This window comes from Petaurus breviceps, unplaced genomic scaffold (assembly GCF_028583685.1).
Source record: "Petaurus breviceps papuanus isolate PSGF00001 unplaced genomic scaffold, PetGlider_PUasm1.0 90444, whole genome shotgun sequence".
NCBI lineage: Eukaryota > Metazoa > Chordata > Mammalia > Diprotodontia > Petauridae > Petaurus > Petaurus breviceps.
This window is the reverse complement of record NW_027187256.1, coordinates 1,632,853-1,652,099: the sequence shown is the minus strand read 5'-3', so window position 1 is coordinate 1,652,099 and position 19,247 is coordinate 1,632,853. Positions and strand designations below refer to the sequence as shown.

At 38.9% G+C, this 19,247-nt stretch overlaps 1 protein-coding gene across 1 annotated transcript; it reads right to left on the bottom strand.

The window, feature by feature from the left end:
- Nucleotides 1-1,624: 1,624 nt before the first annotated feature.
- LOC138177633 (olfactory receptor 51V1-like) lies at nt 1,625-12,238 on the bottom strand. Its single transcript, XM_069108846.1, has 2 exons — nt 12,218-12,238; nt 1,625-2,548 (listed from the first exon to the last, which is right to left on the bottom strand). The coding sequence occupies exons 1-2, from the start codon at nt 12,236-12,238 to the stop codon at nt 1,625-1,627; spliced, it is 945 nt and encodes a 314-aa protein (XP_068964947.1).
- Between the last annotated feature and the right edge of the window lie 7,009 nt (nt 12,239-19,247).

Here is a 19,247-nt window from a genome sequence, read left to right as displayed (position 1 = left end):
AGTTACGTTCAACTTACTGAAGTATTGACATTCTGGAGTATGTGCCAAGGAAGGGACTGGGAACCAGGCTACATGGGCATCACTTGGGGGAAATGAGAGATGTCTAACTGATAACTGTCTTCAGATGCAGGAAGAGCTGACATTTAAAAGGAAAATAATGTCTTTTTTTTATATGATCCTTACAATTCTGTCATTTCTGGAACACTTCTGTCCCAGCATCGTTTTGTCCTTACAATGACAATATTTTCCAAAACACATGTGCATACTTAGGTAATCACCTTCAATGTAATACACATGTTATAAGTGCTGTATCTTAATAGGTACTTCTGTTAGAGAGAGAAAAATTAAGGTTTCCTTAAATGGGAGACATTACAAACAAGAGAAGGGATGGAATTTGATGTTGACAAGGTTAAAAATCACTCCAGTAGACAGAAAATGCAAATACTCAATTAATTAGGAGTATTTTACTATGTATTGAAATAGAAAATTTAAATGAATATACTGAGGTATAACCCTGTCTGTTGTGGCAGAAGGAGAAAAGAACTAGAAATTAAATTTGGAAGGCTCCAATATAGTGATCAATATTATGCCAGGTTTTGAAGGAGGGGAGTGATGTAGCTTGGTATCATGGAGGAAAGAAAGACACACTTTGTTCTGTTATAGGCATGCCCCAGTTCCATGAGAGAGAGAAAACTCTAGCTGATAATAAACAGTTAAATGGGCAAGGGCATAGCACTCCTGAATGCTACACATCATTCCTATTGACCACATGAGCACCTACTCTATTCCCTATATAAAAAGAAAAATCAGGATTTCTTTACATTTAAGAGCTCTAACTCATGGAAATCCCTTCTGTATCTGTTGGAGACCTTAGACTCAAAAGCAGAGAAATATGCTGATATTATTTCACTGAGCCCTGAAGGACTGAATGTCTCTGAGACCTCTCAGCACAGAGGATGACTGGAATATTCTAACTCTCACAGGATGATATTGCCCTTATGATGGATGATTATGTCAAAGATGGAAAACCAACTAATGTCTAATAAGAATAGTAAATGAACTAGTAGGGAAAAAGATGATTTACTTTTCTTTGGTTCTCTACTGGAATAACCATTTCAAGAACTTATTGTACTTTGATATTCAATTATATTCAGCAAATATTTGTGTAACATATGGTATTATACCCTTGGCCACAACAAATTATCTTTATTATCCCCTATCTTTAAAGGTTATTCATAAGGGTCATTTGGCAGTCATGCACCTATGTTGAAAGATGGATTCAGAGCATCCTAAAAAAAAAAAACATTTCTGCAGTCACTCATGCTTGTGGTCACTTTATTTCAGTGACTCACTCAGAATCTGATTTTGTTGTTGCAAATTTTCCCCAGAGGCTTAACTCAACAGCATTGCAAGTCTTAAAGGTCACTCTCTGATGGGAGACCTGCTAATTTCATAATCCTGTTGGAGCACATTGTGTCTGGCCGTTCCTTAGCAATGCTAGTGGAGAAGCTAAACGATCATAATCATGGCTTTACTATAATTACTACTATTACAAAATATTTTTTTAAATTACGTAGACACATATCTATATCTACATATTACCTTTACACAACACTGGAGCGACTCAGTACCTTTGCCATGAGAAGAGCCTCATTATTCTACTTCGGATCTGTTGGGTCTTGACACTGTAGATAACTGGGTTCATCAATGGTGGAAAGAGAATATAAACATTGCCCATAAGGACATGCACTATAGGGGAGAGGTGCTTGCCAAAACGGTGTACCATAGTTAGGCTGATGATGGGCATGTAAAAGACTAGCACAGCACAGATGTGGGAGACACAAGTCTGGAAAGATTTGAGTCTTTCATCCCGAGATGCAATAGCCAAGACTGATTTCAGAATTAGGACATAAGAGACAAGGATAAGCACAGAGTCTAACATTAGGGTACAAATCACTAACCCCAGTGCATAGAAGCTGTTGAAGCGGATGTCAGAGCAGGTCAAGCGAAGAAGGTCCTGGTGTAGACAGAAGGAGTGAGACAGAACATGCGGCCGGCAGTAATGGAAGAACTTCAGGCGGATGATGGCAGGAGTGATAAAGAAGAAGCTCCTAATTAAAATGGCTACCCCAATCTTGATTATCCTGGAAGCTGTCAAGATAGAGGAGTAGCGCAGTGGGTTGCAGATTGCAATGTAGCGGTCAAAGGACATGGCAAGGAGGACAGAAGATTCCATAAAGGACAGACCATGAATGAAGTAAGACTGCCCAATACAGGCATCCAAACTGATGTCACTGGTGAGCCCCCACAGGATCCCCAACACTGTATGCACAGTGGACAACCCCATGCACAGGTCAGTGAGGGCCAGCATAGCGAGGAAGTAGAACATGGGTTCATGAAGACTCTGTTCAGTCCTGATCACATGGAGTATCATGCAATTCCCAAGGAGAACCATGGCATAGATTGAGGAGAAAGGGATGGCAATCCACACATATGACTGTTCCAGGCCAGGGAAGCCTGTGAGGAGGAAGGTGGAGGTACTAGAGTTCTGCCCAGGTTGAGCAGACATAACAGTAGAATATCCTTTTTAAGTAATTTCAAGGAGTAAGGGGTATGTCTATGTGCAAAGTCTTTACTCACTTTAATTTAAAACAACATTTGGCAGGTAATTTTTAAAAAATACTTCCTGAAAGATCTCCTGGGTAACATAATTAAGCAGATCTATAAGGAAAAAAAAGTATTTATTTCTCAGGAAAAAGAGGTAATGTCACCAGCTGACTGGAGCAGGATATTGTTGATTATGATGTGGCAAAGAATTCAATGCCAACATCTAAGCATCAAATTTCTATCTGGGCATCAGAGAGAGCATGAAAAAAAGTGATCTAGGCTAGAGCACCTGTGAGGCCAATTGTAGAGTTCAGAGAGGTCCTGATTTCAGTGATGATCTTGCTCAGATGCTTGATAGGGTGGGGCAGCTTGAATTGAATTGAAAGATGGAATTGGATTGAAGGTAAAGAGTCCTTGTTCTCTTCAGTGTTTCTGGAATATGTGGGAACATGCAAGACATCAGCCTCAGAGAAAGTTTCTTTTCAACTTGTGAGTGATTTGTTTTCCTACCCAAGGATCTCTTTCCTTTCTTCTATGTTCCTCAATGTCACATTGGTTAACTCACCCAATATTCTCCTACTCTCTGATGTTTCCAGTATCAGGGCCTGCAGATTCTTTTCCTTATTGCTTTTCATGGTCAGGATGGTAGGAGGGGAGGATTTATGTAGGATCTCATTAGCCCCTAGGCTCCAGCAAGACTGCCTGCCTCCTGGGATAAATATCTCATCTCTAGGTGTCTGAAACTAAGAGTATGATGTAACTCACTGTAATGGGACTGTAAATTTTAAAGATCTTCCCTGCCCCTAGGCTAAAGTGCACCTGGAGCCTGGGGTGGGAGGCTTGTTTTTCAGTAGATACTTCTTGATTGGCCAGTGAGTCAATAAGGTTGTTACATTCTCTGAGCCAGGAGAAGTCTATATAAGCCCTGATGTGTAGCTTTGTTTTGGGGCTCACTTTGAGAAATGTTCTGTGATTTGATCAGATGAAACTCTGGAAAGCTGTTGTCCAGAGCCCCCCGTCTTTGAAACCCAGATGTTGTTTGGTATGGATGTAATGGTTGGACAGTTTGGAAAGCTGTCTACTTGATCTGTTTCTGTCTTGATAATTCTGCCTGTATACTTTGAAGTTCAGGGTGCTGACCTTTTTCCCCTGAACTAGGTGAACAATACATATCTGACTGATTAAAGTAAGCTTGTTTACCCATTTTGAGTTGCTTTCCTTTATCAAAGCAGATCCAAGAACCTGTGCTGGCAGCAAACCCTGAGGATGCTTGGGGTGCTTGCTGCTACACTCACTAGCCTCTGTCCTCAGTCCCAGTTCATTCATTTAGACATTCATGATAAGGGAAACAGCAATGACTGTGATGTCAGAGGACCTGGATTCAAAACACTTACTACCTGTGTGATCTTGGGCAAGTCTCAACCTCTGTGTTCCTTAGTTTCCTCATATGTAAAATGTTGAACTAAATGAATGACCTCTGAGATCTCCTCCCACTCAATAATTATGATCCTAAAATCACTGAAATCTTTTATTTGATTACTAGGTAATTATGGAAGGAATACATGGAAGGCAAGGCATAGCTCAGCTTGGATTTCAAAAAACCTTTCAATTTTTATGTGAAAAACACTGTGTATACAAAGAAAAAAATGAGATCTTTACTGCAAAGACTAAGCATGGAATAATCCAATTTGATATCATGTATATAACATGCAATTATTTTTCTTTAGAAACATTCTAAATATTTTATTAAAAAAACTGATTTTCATGTTTGAAATTATGCTTAATTTATTAAAAAATAGCCATATTTTAAAACTCATTTTATTCCCCTTATGCGAGTATGTGTGTTTGCTTGTATGCACATATTTGATCTGTCTCTTATCTCATTGATTTGAGAGTAGAGGTATAGTCTACCTTTGGACTCCAGACTGGTAACGATAATGCTCACAGTGTGTTACTTTTCTTTCTTGTAAATTTGATTTATTTTATAGTAGTTTTTAAGTGAATATTCACCTAAATCTACTTACATTTTTCTGAATATTTTCATAAAGTCTTCCTAAATTTCTCTGAATTCCTAATATTCCTCATTTTTTATACCTCAGCTGTAATTCAGTACATTAAACAGTTTATTCACTTACTTATCAAGTGATGGGCACCCAGTTTGTTTTTAGGTTTTTTCTACATCCACAAAGTTCTATTACAAATATTTTTGGGACCTATGGGATCTATATTTTCCCCCTGAAACATGATACTCAGTTTTGCTGGGTAGGTGTTTCTTGGTTTTTATTCCAGCTCCTTTGACCTCTGGAATATCATATTCCAAGCCCTTTGATCCCTCATTGTAGAGACTTCCAGATCCAGATCCTGTGTTATCCTGATTGTATTTCCACAATATTCAAATTGTTTCTTCCTGGCTGCTTGTAATATTTTCTCCTTGATCTGGAAATTCCGGAACCTGGCTATAATATTCCTAGGAGTTTTCTTTTTGGGATCTTTTTCAGGAGGTGATTGGTGGATTCTTTCAACCTCTATTTTGCCCTCTGGTTCTAAAACATCAGGGAAATTTTCCTTCAGAATTTTTATTTTAAAGCAAATGGGGTTAAGTAACTTGCCCAAGGTTATACGGCCAGGTGTTTTGTGTGGGTATTAAGTATCTGAGGCTGGAACTGATCCCAGGTCCTCTTGACGCCTGGGCAGGTGTTCTTGCTCACTGCACCACCTAGCTGCCCCTCCTTCAGAATTTCTTGAAGGATGATTTCTAGGTTCTTTTTTTTTTTGATCATGGCTTTGAGGTATTTCAATAATTTTAAAATTATCTCTCCTGGATCTATTTTCCATGTCAGTGGTTTTTCCAATGAGATATTTCACATTACCTTCTATATTTTCATTTGATTGGATCTGTTTAATAGTATCCTGATTTCTCATAAAGTCACTAGCTTCCATTTGCTCCAATCTAATTCTGAAGGAATGATTCTCTTCAGTGATCTTTTGAGATTCATTTTCCATCTGGCAAATTCAGCTTTTTAAGGCATTCTTCTCCTCATTGCCTTTTTGAGCCTCTTTTGCCATCAGAATTAGTCTATTTTTTAAGGTGTTATTTTCTTCAGTCAGGTTGTTGCATCTCATTTCATAATTTTCTGGCATTGTTCTCATTTCTCTTCCCAATTTTTCCTCCACTTCTCTTATTTGGTTTTCAAAATCCTTTTTAAGTTCCTCCATAGCCTGTAACCAACTCATATTTTTCTTGGAAGCTTTTGGTGCAGGAGTTCTGACTTTTCTGTCTTGCTCCTGTTCCATGCTTTGATCCTTTTTGTTCACCAAATAGGAGTATAAGTTGGATTGTTGTGCTTTCTATGCTTCCTTGGTTTGCTCATGTTGCCACTCAATTACTTGACTTTTGAGCTTTTTGCCACAGTAGAACTCTGCTACCAGAAAAGGGAGCTTTGTCCCAAATTACTGGGGTTTTCTCCGCTGCCAGAGCTATTAGTTGGCTGCCCTCTCTGAAGCCTCCACATGCTCTAGCACACTGGTCACACACCCCAGGACCTCCACCCTAGACAGTGATCCAGATCCAAGCAGGTCAAAGTAAGAGCGAGTACCCCCCATACTGGTCACCTGGTCCCCCCACAATCTGCAGTCCAGAAGCTCTGAAGCAGCCACACAGAGGCTGCACACCCTCTATGCCTCAGCCTCTTCTCCCTCCAGCAGGCAAAGGCTGGACCACACTCCTGAATTCCATGTTCCCAAAGTCCACATTGCACTGAACTCTCACTTTGTCTTTGGCATCTATGGGTTGATAATTCTGGAAACTGCCACATCTGCTGCTGTACTGAAGTCCCTCCAGCAAGCAGCTGGTTGTAGCCACCCCAAGGCTAAAACCTCTGGCTCATGTGGGACTGGGCTTAGCTCCCAGAGTGCTGAGCTGGCCCCTTCCGGCCAGCCTGCCAGGCTGTCTCCAGTGGGAAGGTAACCCCTCTCTGTCATTTTGTGGGTTCTGTAGCTCCAAAGTTTGTCCAGAGTCATTTTTTTTGCATGAATTGGTGGAGGTGGATACAGGAGCCATGTGGAAGTCCTGTTTCTACCCAGCCATCTTGGCTATGCCCTGTTATTTTTTCTTATAGTTCACTTTCCTGTTTCCCAGGATCCATAGCCCTAACAATCTCTTTTTCCCAGATATTAGATATGAGTTCCCGTAACATTGGTTCATAACATCTCCACCACACTTGCACAACATTATATAATGCTAAATAATATAAACATCCACTGTGACTGTGCAGTGAGATACATGGATGAGGTGATGTAAACTTGAGAAGCTATTGCTGGCAATATGCCTTCTTTGTCTGTTGCCCCTATAAAGCAGGTGGCCAGTGGTCAGTGAATGGGGAGCCTCAAATTTGAAGGCACAGAAGCTGTGCATGCCTTGATCAGTCCCCATCAAGGCTTAGAGGGAATCTATGTTTGCCTAATCTGGCCACCATTGAGGCTTGAGGGGATTTAGGGGATGCACAAGTAGTGCCTGTCTCATTTGACCCCATCAAGATGTAGGGGTAGTTGCCCTCCTTTCTGACCCCTGTAAGAAGGGTGACTAGGGAATGGCTGTAGGAGTTTGTCCTCCCATTATCAGTAGTCATTTTGTGAGAAAGCTAGTCTATAATAAAGTAAGATTATTAACACCTTCTTAGTGTTTTTTCTGTCTGAACAGATCAAGAGTGAACCTGTGTTAGCAGCCCTCCTGCATACTGTGTTTGTTTGTCTTACAGAGGTTTTATAATTGGTTCTTCAAGAAGGGAGGTTTACATTGCCACAATGATAACCATAAGGTTAAGCCATTTAAGATTCTTTCACAAGATTCTTTCTCAAATCAAATTATTTTAGGAAACCTTTACTCTTTTTTATCTCTTGACTAAATTTTAACATTCCATTGAAGTAGTTTCAGCCAGTGAGGTGTAGTGGCAACCACACTGGAATACCCAGGATGGCTGCTAGTACAGATTCTTAGATCTGCTTTACTAGGAAAGATAGCTGTTTAAGGGGTTAACAATCTTTTTGAATTACATACCCTACTTCAGGTGGAAAGTCAGCACCCTAAACTTCAGAGAAAATGCAATTTGAAAATACAGAGAAAATACAAGCAGAGGGGCTAGGTGGCGCAGTGAGTACAGTGCCAGCCCTGGAGCCAGGAGGACCTGAGTTTGGATCAGGCCTCAGACACTTAACACACACACACACACACACACACACACACACACACACACAACTAGCCTTGTGACCTTGGGCAAGTTACTTAACCCCAATTGCCCTACAAAAAGCAAAAAGCAAAAAAGTAAAGAAAATACAAGCAGAGAAATAAAGACCGACAAAGCCCTGACTGCCTGAATCAAATATACACTTTACATACATCTCTGGGTTGAGAAAAGCTTTATATCTGAGCAATTAGGGGGCTCTGAACATATGGACACTCGGAATCTCGACAAGGGAATCTCAAGATCTTTCTCACAAGCAATGCCCCCAAAGCAAAATATCAACTCAGAGTACTTGTCAGAGCCAGAAGGCATCATAAGCAATCCAACCTTAGCAAGATTCAGTGCCTAATTAGAAATTAGCAAAAGGTGTGGTTTTCACTTCCTACTAGCAAGCCTCCCTTAAGCAAGCTTCCCTTAATGGGTTCCATGTGAGCCCTATTAATGGACAGGGAAAATCTTAAATCCCATTAATATTACACTAGGAGAAATGGCCATAAACCCCAAATAATTAAGATTAATGAAAGAAATTAAAATGTTCTTACATTGGGACTGGTTTCAGCGAGCTCAGGGGACTTCCTTAGAGAAGTAGATAAAATCATAATAAAATTAATTTTTAAATTCAAGAGTCTCAAAGGATGTCATGAAAATAAGAGCATGAAGAGGAAGCTATCAATACCAAACTTGACCAAACAAAGGACATAGAAGATAATAGGAAATAGAATGGACAATCTTGATAATAAAAATAGAAAAAAAGGTTTTTACAAACAGAATCAAAGCAGTTAGTACTGGAAAGTAAATAGTTAATTGATAAAAAAAACCCAATATCTTTCTAGTAAATATCTCTGACAAAAATCTGACATGCAAGATGAATAGAGAATTGCTCCTAAGATATAAGGGCAGAGAGAGTGATGGCATAATAGACCAAAACCTGGTCTTAGAGCTAAGAAGACCTGGTTTGAAACCATGCCTTTGATACATACTGTCTATGAGTAAGTTTTAATAACTTCTTTTTTAATGATGAAGCTGCTGCTCCTGCTGCTGATGGTGATGAGTGACCCTCATTAAGTTATTTAATGTCTCAGTGGGCTTACAAGTCTCTGAGACTTTAAGTTGAGGGAAAGTGACAACTTGCATTGATAGAGGGATTACTTTGTTCTGGGAGGACCCTATACCATGAAAGTTCAGGTTTCTCCCTCATTTCTATATAATAAGAACCATTCCTCCAATGAATTAACAACAACAACAAGATAGAAAAAGTTGATATGGTGTTTTAAGGTTTTCAAAGTGCTTTATACATGTTATTTCATTTTATCCTTGAAGATATGAATAGATATTTTTCAAAGATAGAAATATAATTTACGAACCATATGGGAAAAAATTGTCCAATTTGCTAAAAATGAGAGAAATACAAGTTCAAACATCTGATGTTCCCCCACACTCCAATCAGATTTCTAAAAGATGATGATAAAGGGAAATTACAATTGTTACATAGTCTATGGGAAGACAGAAACACCAATGTGCCATTGATGAAATTGTAAACTGATTCCACCATTCTGGAAAGCAATTTAGAACTGTAGCTCCCCACATCACTAAATTGTTTATATATTTAGACTCAGTGGTAACATTAATAAATATATACCCCATAGAGATGGAAGACAGAGGGAAAAGATCCACAAGTACAAAGATATTTATAGCAGCACTTTTTATTGTTGCAAAGTAATGCAAACAAAGAGTGTGGCAATACATCTGTGAATCACTGATAAAACTATGGTATGTGCATGTAAATTAATAGTATTATAGTGTAAGAAATTAGAAAGGGATAGATTCAGAGAGAGCTGGGAAGACAATAATAGTTAGATATATAGATTTTGAAAGTTTGCAAGGGACTTTATATGTTAGCCCATTTGATCCTTGCATCAACCCTGAAAAGGAGGTGTTATTATTATCTGCATTTTAGAGCTGAGGACACTGAGACAGAGAGAGAAAGTGACTTGCCTATGATCATACAGCTAATGAAGCAAGATATGAACTCAGGTCTTTTGGATACTAAGAATAGCACTCTATCTATTGCACCACCCAAAACTGATGTAGAGTGAAGTGAGGAGAGCTAGACAATAGGAGTAAATAAACAGAGAACACAATTTCCCTGCTTCAGCCTAAGGCTGGATTTATCTCTACCTGTGCTTTTGGTACTGTTGGTTTGGGGTCAGGAAGATGTGGATTTTAATCCCACCTCAGACACTCATTAGCTGTGGCTCCAAACAAGAAACTAGTCTCTGTGTTCCTTGGTTTCCTCACCTGTGAAAGGAGAATAATAACACCTGTAGTAATTGCAGGATTACTGAGAGGATCCAAAGAAATAATGAATTAAAGATGATTTAAGAACACCTTGAATTCATTATCTCATTGGATTTATAACCTTGTTGCTGTTGAGTCCTGTCTGACTCTTTATGACCCCATTTGGGATTTTCTTGGCAAAAATATGGGAATGTTTTGCCATTTCCATCTTAAGCTCATTTAAGAGATGAGGAAGTTGAGGCAAACGTATGTAAATGACTTGCCTAGGGTCTCACAACTACTAAGTTTCTGAGGCTGGATTTGAACTTGTCTCCAAACCCACAGCTCTATACATTACACCTAATTTGTAAAATTGAAACTCTAAAAATTCCTATTATGCTTTCTAGCTTCTTTTAGGATTTTGTTTCACTAGTCATCACCTCTCTCTCATACTTTTAAACACTTCCTTTCCACTTGTTTTTTCCCACCTTAAAATAGGCAGCTCAGGGTTACCCATTTTGCAAGCCTTTTACCTGCTCCATGGTCCTTTGCAGATGAGAAAATAAGACTCCCACATTTACCACCAGGGGGCAATAAGAGTACATCAAAGTATACTTTCTTCCTGACCATCAGTGTGAGTGACAAGATATAGTCAATAACCATTTATTAACCACCTACTATGTACCAGGAACTGTTAGTTCTGTGTGAAGAATGATCACATCCAGAATTCAATGACAGTATTAGACCATAAAATGAAACTTGGAGACGGTCTAGTGAAACTCTTTTACTTTGTATAATAGAACAAAACAGTGAGCCCCAGAAGAATGAAGAGACAAGTAGTAACTGATTGGGAAAAGATATTTCCCTGTCTACCATCCAGCAGTTCAAAGTAATTTTTTCTCACTTACTACTGGAAAGCAAAAGAAGCAAAAGGGCCAGTGGAGAGGACAGATCATTCTTTTGTTAGGTATGCTTAATTTTTCTGCTCAGAAACTCAAGATTCATCAGGATCCTAGCCAAAGAGACATTTATCACCCACTGGCACCAGTTCTTTAGTCATCCATGATTAGAAGTAGGTCCTCCAAGCCAGCACACAATAGATTAGTTGGAGATAGGGAATACTTGTCTATTCTCTCTATAACCTACCAAGAAAGGGCAGATTTGAGCAACCTCTACTCATTGACCAGTCCTCCATTGCAATTAGTTTACCTCATTTTACAAACAAGGAGACTGAAGTTCAAAGAAGGCAACAGATTTGTTCAACATTGCAAAGTTAATTACTTAGTAGCAGACCTAGGACTCAAAGTTAAGTAGCAAGATGCCTGGATTGTCAAAAACTGTTATTTCATAAAGTAAAATGCATTTTTGTATCTATATACTTAAGTTTAAATAAGTCTACCCACCTACTTTCCCTTTAGGACATACCTATGTAGCCACTTGGCAGGTCTGTGAAGTTCCTGGTATTCTCTCAATGGACATGGTTGTCTTCTTTAAATACATACAGAGAGCTTTCAGGACTCCCACCCACTGTCCTAAAAGTCTTTCCTTTTCTGGGATAAAGACCTCTAATGGAAATGAAAGTGATGTTTTAGATTTTCATTGCCTTTTTAAACTTTAAAAATGTAAACTTAGAAAACAACAACAAAAAAAAAACAAAAAATGCACAAATAAGAATTTTTATGAATATATAGATGAAATTTTAAAATTCTGTTATTTACAATTCATTACAAGTCTACTAATTTTACTTGGGTTCCAATTTTCCCAAGGTATTATGTATGTATGTATATATATATATATATATATATATATATATATATATATATATAAGTAGAGCTTGTGATATGATTATATTAGAGATGACAGATGAGAGCACTTAATCTTCTTGCACAATTATAGTTACAGATCTGAAACTTTAGTAAACTTGATTCAGTGGCAGGCCTTAACCACATAGGGGTGGAGAAGAACTTCCAAGTTATCATATCTAAAGTACTGAGGGCATTATTTGAAGAACAGCTATTCTCTGTCTTGGTTTGACATCTGGAGTGTTTGGTTCAGTCTTGCACACCAAATTTTGTAAAAATATATGGATAAACTGTGGAGTAGAGCATGGCCATTTTGATGAGGGGAGTTGAGACTATGCCAGATGAGAATTTGTTGAGGAAGCTAGAGTGTTCATCCTGGAGACAAGACTTAGGAGAACAAGATAGCTGTCCTTAGGTATATGAAAGAGAAAAAGAAGGATCAGATTTGCCCTGCTTAGCCCGAGTAGGTAGATAGAGAAAAAATAGATAGAAATGGGGAAAAGTTTTTTTTTTGCTCTACCTAACAATTAGAGCTTTGCTTTGCCCCTTCCCCCCCCCCAAAAAAAAAAGTCATGGTTAGTGATAGAGATTAATGAATTCTCCCTCTCAGATTTCAAACTGCAGCAGAATAGCTACTTATGAGGAACACTATGCAGGCTACTTCTGCACAATTATAGATAGATCTGTATGACTTCTAAAGTCCCTTCCAAACCTGAAATTTTGAGATTCTGGAGAATTTTTAGTCCAGTGAAATTTCATGGCACCTTAAAGTGTATGTAGTCCAAGTCATCTTAAAGGTATGTAAATGGAGACCTTGGGATTATAAAGATTAATAAAACAATCTCTGAAGCCTTGGTCATCCCTTCCCCTTCTAAGCCTTTGTAATGGAAAGGTAAATTTAAAGATCTTCCCTGCCCCTAGGCTAAAGTGCACCTGGAGCCTGGGGTGGGAGGCTTGTTTTTCAGTAGATACTTTTTGATTGGCCAGTGGGTCCAGAAGGTTGTTACATTCTCTGAGCCAGGAGAAGGCTATATAAACCCTGATTTGAGGCTTTGTTTTGCAGCTCACTTTGAGAAGTGTTCTGTGATTTGATCAGATGAAACAATGGGAAGCTGTTGTTGAGAGTCACCTGGCTTTGAAAAACCCAGATGTTGAAACCCAGATGTTGATTTGGTATGGATGTAATGGTTGGACAGTTTGGAAACTGTCTACTTGATCTGTTTCTCTGTCTTGATAATTCTGTATGTATAATCTGAAGTTCGTGGTGCTGACCTTTTTCCCCTGAACTAGGTAAACGATACATGTTTGACTGATTAAAGTAAACTTGTTAACGCATTTTGAGTTGCTTTCCTTTAACAAAGCAGATCTAAGAACCTGTGTTGGCAGCAACCCTGGGGATGCTGGGGTGCTTGCTGCTACAGCCCTCACATAGTCAGATTCCTACCTTGTATCCTTGCCCTACCAACCTGACTTGTGCCTTCTTAGATTGAGACCTTTTCTTTCATTCTTATAGGAACTCATCACCATCATCATCATAGTTAATATGTATATACCACTTTTAGATTAAAACAAAGTTGTGCCATAAATTATCTCATTTGATCCTCACAACAATCCTCTTCTCTCTCCCCCTCTCTCTGCCAGGGTCACCAAGGTTAATGAGAATCACCCCTCCTACAACATGCAACCCACCTTACACACAAACAGTCAAAAAATCTGAGCTCTGAAGACAATCAACCAGTGAGAGAAAGAAACTCTTGCGTTTGGGAGAGGGAATAAACAACTGGAATTAACTATAGATAATGGAAGACTGGTTATGTCCTGAAAGTTTTGAGGAGTAATTATGTTACTGTGAATATGAATAATCATTCTGTGACCATTGAGCACATGAGTTAATGTGACTGCAGGAGGGACTGAAGTTAGAAATTGGAATGAACTTCCTTAATGCAAGAGATGTGAACATCTAGATGAGCTTTTAATATTTATGATCCCAATCTGTTTGATAAAAATGAACCTTTTCCCTCACCTCTTCCTGCCTCCAAATAATACAGGATGCAAAACTGAACAACTGAAGCAAAAAACTGGGTGGAAAAATCTAAGATATTGGGACAGTTTTCTGATAATTTCTTGAATTCTAATGTCTAGGTTCTTTCTTTGATTGTGGCTTTCATGTAGTCCAGTAATCCTCAAATTATTTCTCTCTAATCTATTTTCCAGGTCAATGGTTTTTCCAAGGGGATATTTCTCAATTTTTTGTATCTTTTTTTCCTTTAATTATTTTTTTGTTTCTTGATGTCTCTCTAAGTCATTAGCTGCCACTTGCCCAATTTTAATTTCTCAGTAATAATTTTCTTTAGTGAGTGTTTGTACCTCTTTTTCCAACTAGCCAAAACTGCTTCCTAAGGAATTTTTTTCATCAGTGAATTTTGGTACTTTTCCCCATTGGGTTAATGTGGATTTTAATGTGTTATTTCCTTCAGTATTTTGTTGTTCCTCTTTTACCAAATTGTTGATTTTATTTTCATATTTATTTTCCTTTGCTTTCACTTCTTTATCTATTTTTCCCCTCTTTTGTCCTTATTTTATTTTGAAAATCATTTTTAGCTATTTCTGGAATTCTTTTTGGTCTGTCAAATACACTCTTTTCCCCTTAGAGATTTTGCTTGTAGCTGTTTTGATTTCTTTGTCTTTCTCTGAGTTTTTGCCTTGATTGTGCCTGTCACCAAGGTAGCTCTTATCATCATTTTGTTGTTGTTATTTCTCATTTTTCCATACTATTTCTTGATTTGGAACTTTATAATAATGTTGAGTTTTGTTCCAGGCATGTGGGCAGAGGGGTAGATCAGCACCATTTCAGGCTTCAGACAGTTTTACACAACTATGTTCAGAATTAGTTCTGAATATTTGGAAGCACCCTGAAGGCATACCATCTGGGAAGACGACGTGTTCACTGCTCTTCTGGTCAGCACTCTGATTCTTATCCTGGAAGTGCCCCTGCTCCCTTGGGACCAAAAGTGATGTTGTTTTTCAGGGACCCTGTTACCTGGTGACCAGGAGTGATACTGTTCTTCAGGTTGCCCACTCCCTCCTGACCAAAACAATATTGCCCTAAAGCGTTTGCACTCCCTCTGGACTGAAAGTGCTCCTCTCCTCCCTTGAACTATGACTCAATACGTATAGGCAATGGAATTACCCCACACTTGCCCCTCAGTGCTCTCACTCCCTCTTGAAAAAAAAGTCTGCTCTCTATCTTTGAACTACAACCCAGAAATAGGTGTAGGCTATGTAGTTGCCAAACAGAGTCTGGTCCTGCATCCAGTACAAGATCTCCTGTGAACTCTTTCAGATTAATTGCTTGGGTCCTTTACCATCTCTGATTTGCAAGCTTTAAAATTCCTCCTTCCCCAGTCACTACCCTGTGTCGCCTTGTCAGTTTGACAACATCTGGAGTGTTTTGTTTAAGGATATTGATAAGCTGTAGACTATCCATTTTGATGAAGGGATTTGAAACCATGCCACATGAGGATTTCTTGAAGGAACCAGAATATTTAGCCACCAGGCAAGACTTGAAAGAGCAGGATGACTATGCTTAGACATATGAAGAACAAAAGAAATATTGGTCTTATCCTACTTAGTTCTAGAGGAGAGATAGAGGAGTAATAGATGAGAGCTGCAAACTGGCAGGTTTTTGCTCCGCCTAAAAATTAAAACTTTGCAAAAAGGGGACATTCTGTGCTAAAGATTCCTGAATTCTCTGTCACTGGGGGATCTCAAGTAGAGGCTGAGTAGCTGCTTGTAAGAGATGGTATACAAGGAATTCTTGCTTATTTACAAGTTGATCTGTATGATTCTGAGATCCCTTTCAAACCTCAGATCTGTGATTCTGTGAATCACATAGTCCACTGAAATTTCATGGCATCTTAGAGGGTGTGTAGTCCACCCATGCAAAATTAGAGGTATATGAATGCAGACCCTAGAATTACAAAAATAAATACAGAAGCGTGTGAATTGATCCTCACCTCCATACCTGGATAGATGGACAGATTCTTCTACTTTGTGCTATTTTTCTTATCAAACCTGCTTTGTTACATCTTATGTTAGACCTTTGCCTTCAAACTTTAAGAGGATTTTATAGTAGAAGTAGTAGTAGTGGAAGTAGTAGTAGCAGCAGTGGATGATCAGCAAGTGAAGGATAGAAATCTCTTTGTTTGGAATACATAAAATAAACAACTAGAATCTATTACAGAATTAGAAGGCTGAATGTAGATTAAAGTTTTAAAGAAGCAAATCATGTAACATAGTATGAGGAATCATTCTCAGACTCCACTGAAGACATAGACATATCACTACAGGAGGGAATAGAATTAAAAATGGGGGTGATATTCCTTATTGCATGAGTTTTAAGGGCCCAGATGTGCTTTTCTGGTTTGTAACTCCAGTCTGTTTTATGAGGATGATCTTTTCCCTCACCTCACATGAAACAGGATCTGGAAGCAGCTGAGAAAAAAATTGGGTGGAATACTTTCAGACAAAAGAGACTGGGGCTATAGTTCTATGTGGTTCTGCAGTGCTTTAAGGTTTGCAAAATGCTTGGCATGTTTTCTCATTCTATCTTCACAACAATTCTGTGAGATAGATGCTGTTATTATCTCCCTTTTACATATACGAAGGCTTAGGATGAGAGAGGTTAAATGACTCCTAGAGTTACACAGCTAGTATGTGTCTTAGGCAGGATTTGAAATCAAGTTTTTCTGACTCAAATTGTAAAACTCTATCCACTCCACTACTTAGTTGCCTTCTAATATTTTTAAACCAGGTCAGGGGCTGGGAAGGAAAGGGATCTGGTGGGAGGTTAGTAGCTTGTCTCACTGGCTACAAACTTTGAGAGGTGACCAGGCTCTTGGGCAAGAGAGGGAAGTAATGTGAACTCCTGAGACAGTAAGGACAGATAAACACATCTCCCCAGAGTCCCCAGGAACTCAATGCCTGTGGTGAATCTCTGGAGCAGGGAGGGAGAATTTTTCCACTGGGACAGTAGTGGGCACAGAGTACTCTTAGATAAATACTCCTTGCTGCTCCCATGTAGATATCACTTCCATTCTAACTGCAAAGCAGGAAAGGATGCTTCCCAGGAGTCTGAGAGAGTGAGCTTTCTGAGGACTAGGAACTAGGCCTGGGCTATAAAAATTGTTGACTTTAGCAGAAATAGGAAGTAGCTGAGAATGACTATTGGGTCCTAGATCAAAAGCTGTTTCCTGAAGGTCAGTGTCTTATTTGGTGTGATTGGGAGAGGGAGGAGGTGAAAAGAACTCACTGTTGGATCACCCTCCATTCTTACTTTGGGGGGGGGGCTTTCCTGTTTAGTTGTGTCCTGCTCTTTGTGACCCCATTTGGGTTTTTTCTTATCAAGAATACTGAAATGGTTTGCCATTTCCTTCTCCAGCTCATTTTATAGATGAAAAAAGCTGAGAAAATAAGGTTTAGTGACTTGCACAGGGTCACATAGATAGTAAGTCTCTGTGTCCAGATTTGAATTCTGGAAGATGAGTCTTCCTGCAATCCTAATACCTTATCTACTGTGCTACTTAGTTGTTCCACCCCACCCCCACCCCTGCCCCAACCAAAAAAAGAAAGAGAAAAGAGCCTCGTGGAATAGAAAAGTCCCTTACTTAGTAGCTGTACACCTTGGGCAATTCACAGCCCTTCCCTGGCCCAGTTTTAGTATCTGTAAAAAGGCGTTTGGAAGAAATGTTCCTTCAGGTGCTTTCCAGTTCTGACGTTCTACAATTTCATATTTCTTTAATCCATTCCTCATCAAAGATCTCCAAGGTTTTTGAGTTGATGGTGGAGCCTGCTACTCAAATTATAAGCATTTAGAACATCTAATCTTTATCTTTCTGATCTTTAAAGGATTCCAGAGATGAAAATGGATGCAGAAAAATAAAGCAAATGGCATAGTTAGGCATCTTGTTGAGATTTAATTTTATTCCATTTCTGGTTTTTTGAAAATAATTCCCTGCCCTGCTTTCTAAACAATTTTACAGGCATATTCCCCTATGTACTGTTCATTCTCTTCTAAGCTTCCCTTCCCTATAACACAGTTCCTTTTCCTTTGCACTCTCCAAACTTCCTTAGGGAAGAAGCTGTCCAGGCTCAGGTCTATCTTTAGGTAGTCATGCACACTAATCTAACTTGACTGCTTTTTGGATGATGGGGGTGGGGGTGGTGGTGGTGAGAGTTCAGATCCATAGAGAGTTGTAGAGATTCAATATATTTTATATTTATTATCCCACTTGATCTTCAAAATAATCTTGTAAAGCAGGCACTATTATTATCTTAATTTTACAACTGAGGAAACTATGCCTAAGAGAAATTAAATGACTTTCCCCAAATGGCCTTGTGTACATTTGGCTCTATCACCAACAGAACATCCACCACATCACTGAAATTGGGAGATGAATAGGGAGATAGGGAGACAAAAGTGGTCCTCTGGGTCCTTCTCACTGCACTGGCCTTGGCTCCTTTCCCTTCACTCTATAGATCTAAGCTCTCGCCCAAACACCATCTATCTTGAGGCCCCAGGGAGGCTACAATTTTCTAACTATGCTTTTGAGTTCAAGCCACAACCTCTACCATTCATCCCCAAACCAGTGCCCTTAACCAAGTGTGCTTTCCTCACAAGGACTGGGTCTGACTGAGCATTGGATTGTGTGCCATCAAGGGCAGTTCCTTGACTGAAACTTTCTCTGTCCACATGGGCAAACACAAGGTTCTCTGTACCTACCTGCCTTTAGTTAGTATGTCTTCATCAATTCCGCTCCAATGAGTTGCCTTTCATCATTACTCTCTCCTTAAGTACCTCTCTAGTCTTTCTTGATTTGTCTTTGTTCCAGGCACTAAAAGAAGTAAACAATGCCAACCTGATGAGGAGTGGATTTTTGGAAGTGCTGGCAAGAAGAAAGCAGCAAGTCAATGTAATTGCAAACTAGAGGAGAAACAGTCAAAGAATGGAACTAATAACAAGCCTAGGAACACAGTGGTGTACCAGCTTCTTTTTTATTTCTTTCTCTCTAAATATATTTAGTATTTCATTTTCCCCCCAAGTTACATGTAAAAAGAATTTCTAACATTTATGTATTTTTTTTTTATTTCTAAATCCTCTCTCTCTATCTCCCTCTCCTCACTCCTTGTTAAAAAGGCAATTTGATGTAGGTCATACATGTGCATTCATGAAAAAAATATCTTTCCATAATTGTCATTTTCTGAAAGAAAACAAAGACCAAAACAAACAAACACAAGAAAAATAAAGGAAGTCATTTTTTTT